This window comes from Nannospalax galili, unplaced genomic scaffold (genome assembly GCF_000622305.1).
Source record: "Nannospalax galili isolate Female #2095 unplaced genomic scaffold, S.galili_v1.0 scaffold467, whole genome shotgun sequence".
NCBI lineage: Eukaryota > Metazoa > Chordata > Mammalia > Rodentia > Spalacidae > Nannospalax > Nannospalax galili.
In genome coordinates, this window is record NW_008357490.1 from 2084534 (window position 1) to 2085021 (window position 488).

Genomic DNA, 488 nt, shown 5'->3' on the forward strand with positions numbered 1-488 from the left:
CCCCCGCCTCCCCCCGCAGTCTCCTCTTGGTACCCCTACCTTTTCAAACACCTCTTCTTGCTTCCTGCGTTTCCGTTTTTGGGGTCTCCGGTTCACGCGAATCCATTTTGCGACCTGAAGTTCAAAACCCATAGAGCATCTTAAACAGGTCGAGGGTCCCAAGGCCTCCCGCCACAGTCTCCCCACTCCTGGAGCAGCGGCCGTGACCTTCGCCCCGCCGCCTGGTGCAGCCGCCGCCGCAGCCGCACTCACCTCTGCGCCCACTCGCCGCGCCAGTCCGCTCCGCTCGCCGTCCTCGCGCTCCTGCCGCAGCGGCTGCGGGGAAAGCGAAGGCGTCAAGTTCACCGCGCCGCGCCCCAGCGGCCGCACCGCACCGTGCGGGAGACAACCCTGCCCCAGGCCGGCGCTCGGCGGACACCTTGGCGCGGGCGAGCGGCAAGCGGCAAGCGGGCGGGCGCGGGGCGGGGCGGGGCCTGCCTTAAAGGTAT

At 69.3% G+C, this 488-nt stretch overlaps 1 protein-coding gene across 1 annotated transcript in view; it reads right to left on the reverse strand.

The window, feature by feature from the left end:
* The window catches only part of Aopep (aminopeptidase O (putative)), a gene marked incomplete at its 5' end in the record, with an annotated part of 74168 nt that extends 73730 nt beyond the window's left edge, over positions 1–438 (reverse strand). The window contains 2 exons of the mRNA XM_008855129.3: positions 40–114; positions 253–438. Of these exons, the coding sequence (XP_008853351.2) occupies positions 40–114; positions 253–438 (261 nt within the window). The remainder of the gene's footprint in view (positions 1–39; positions 115–252) is intronic.
* Positions 439–488: the final 50 nt, after the last annotated feature.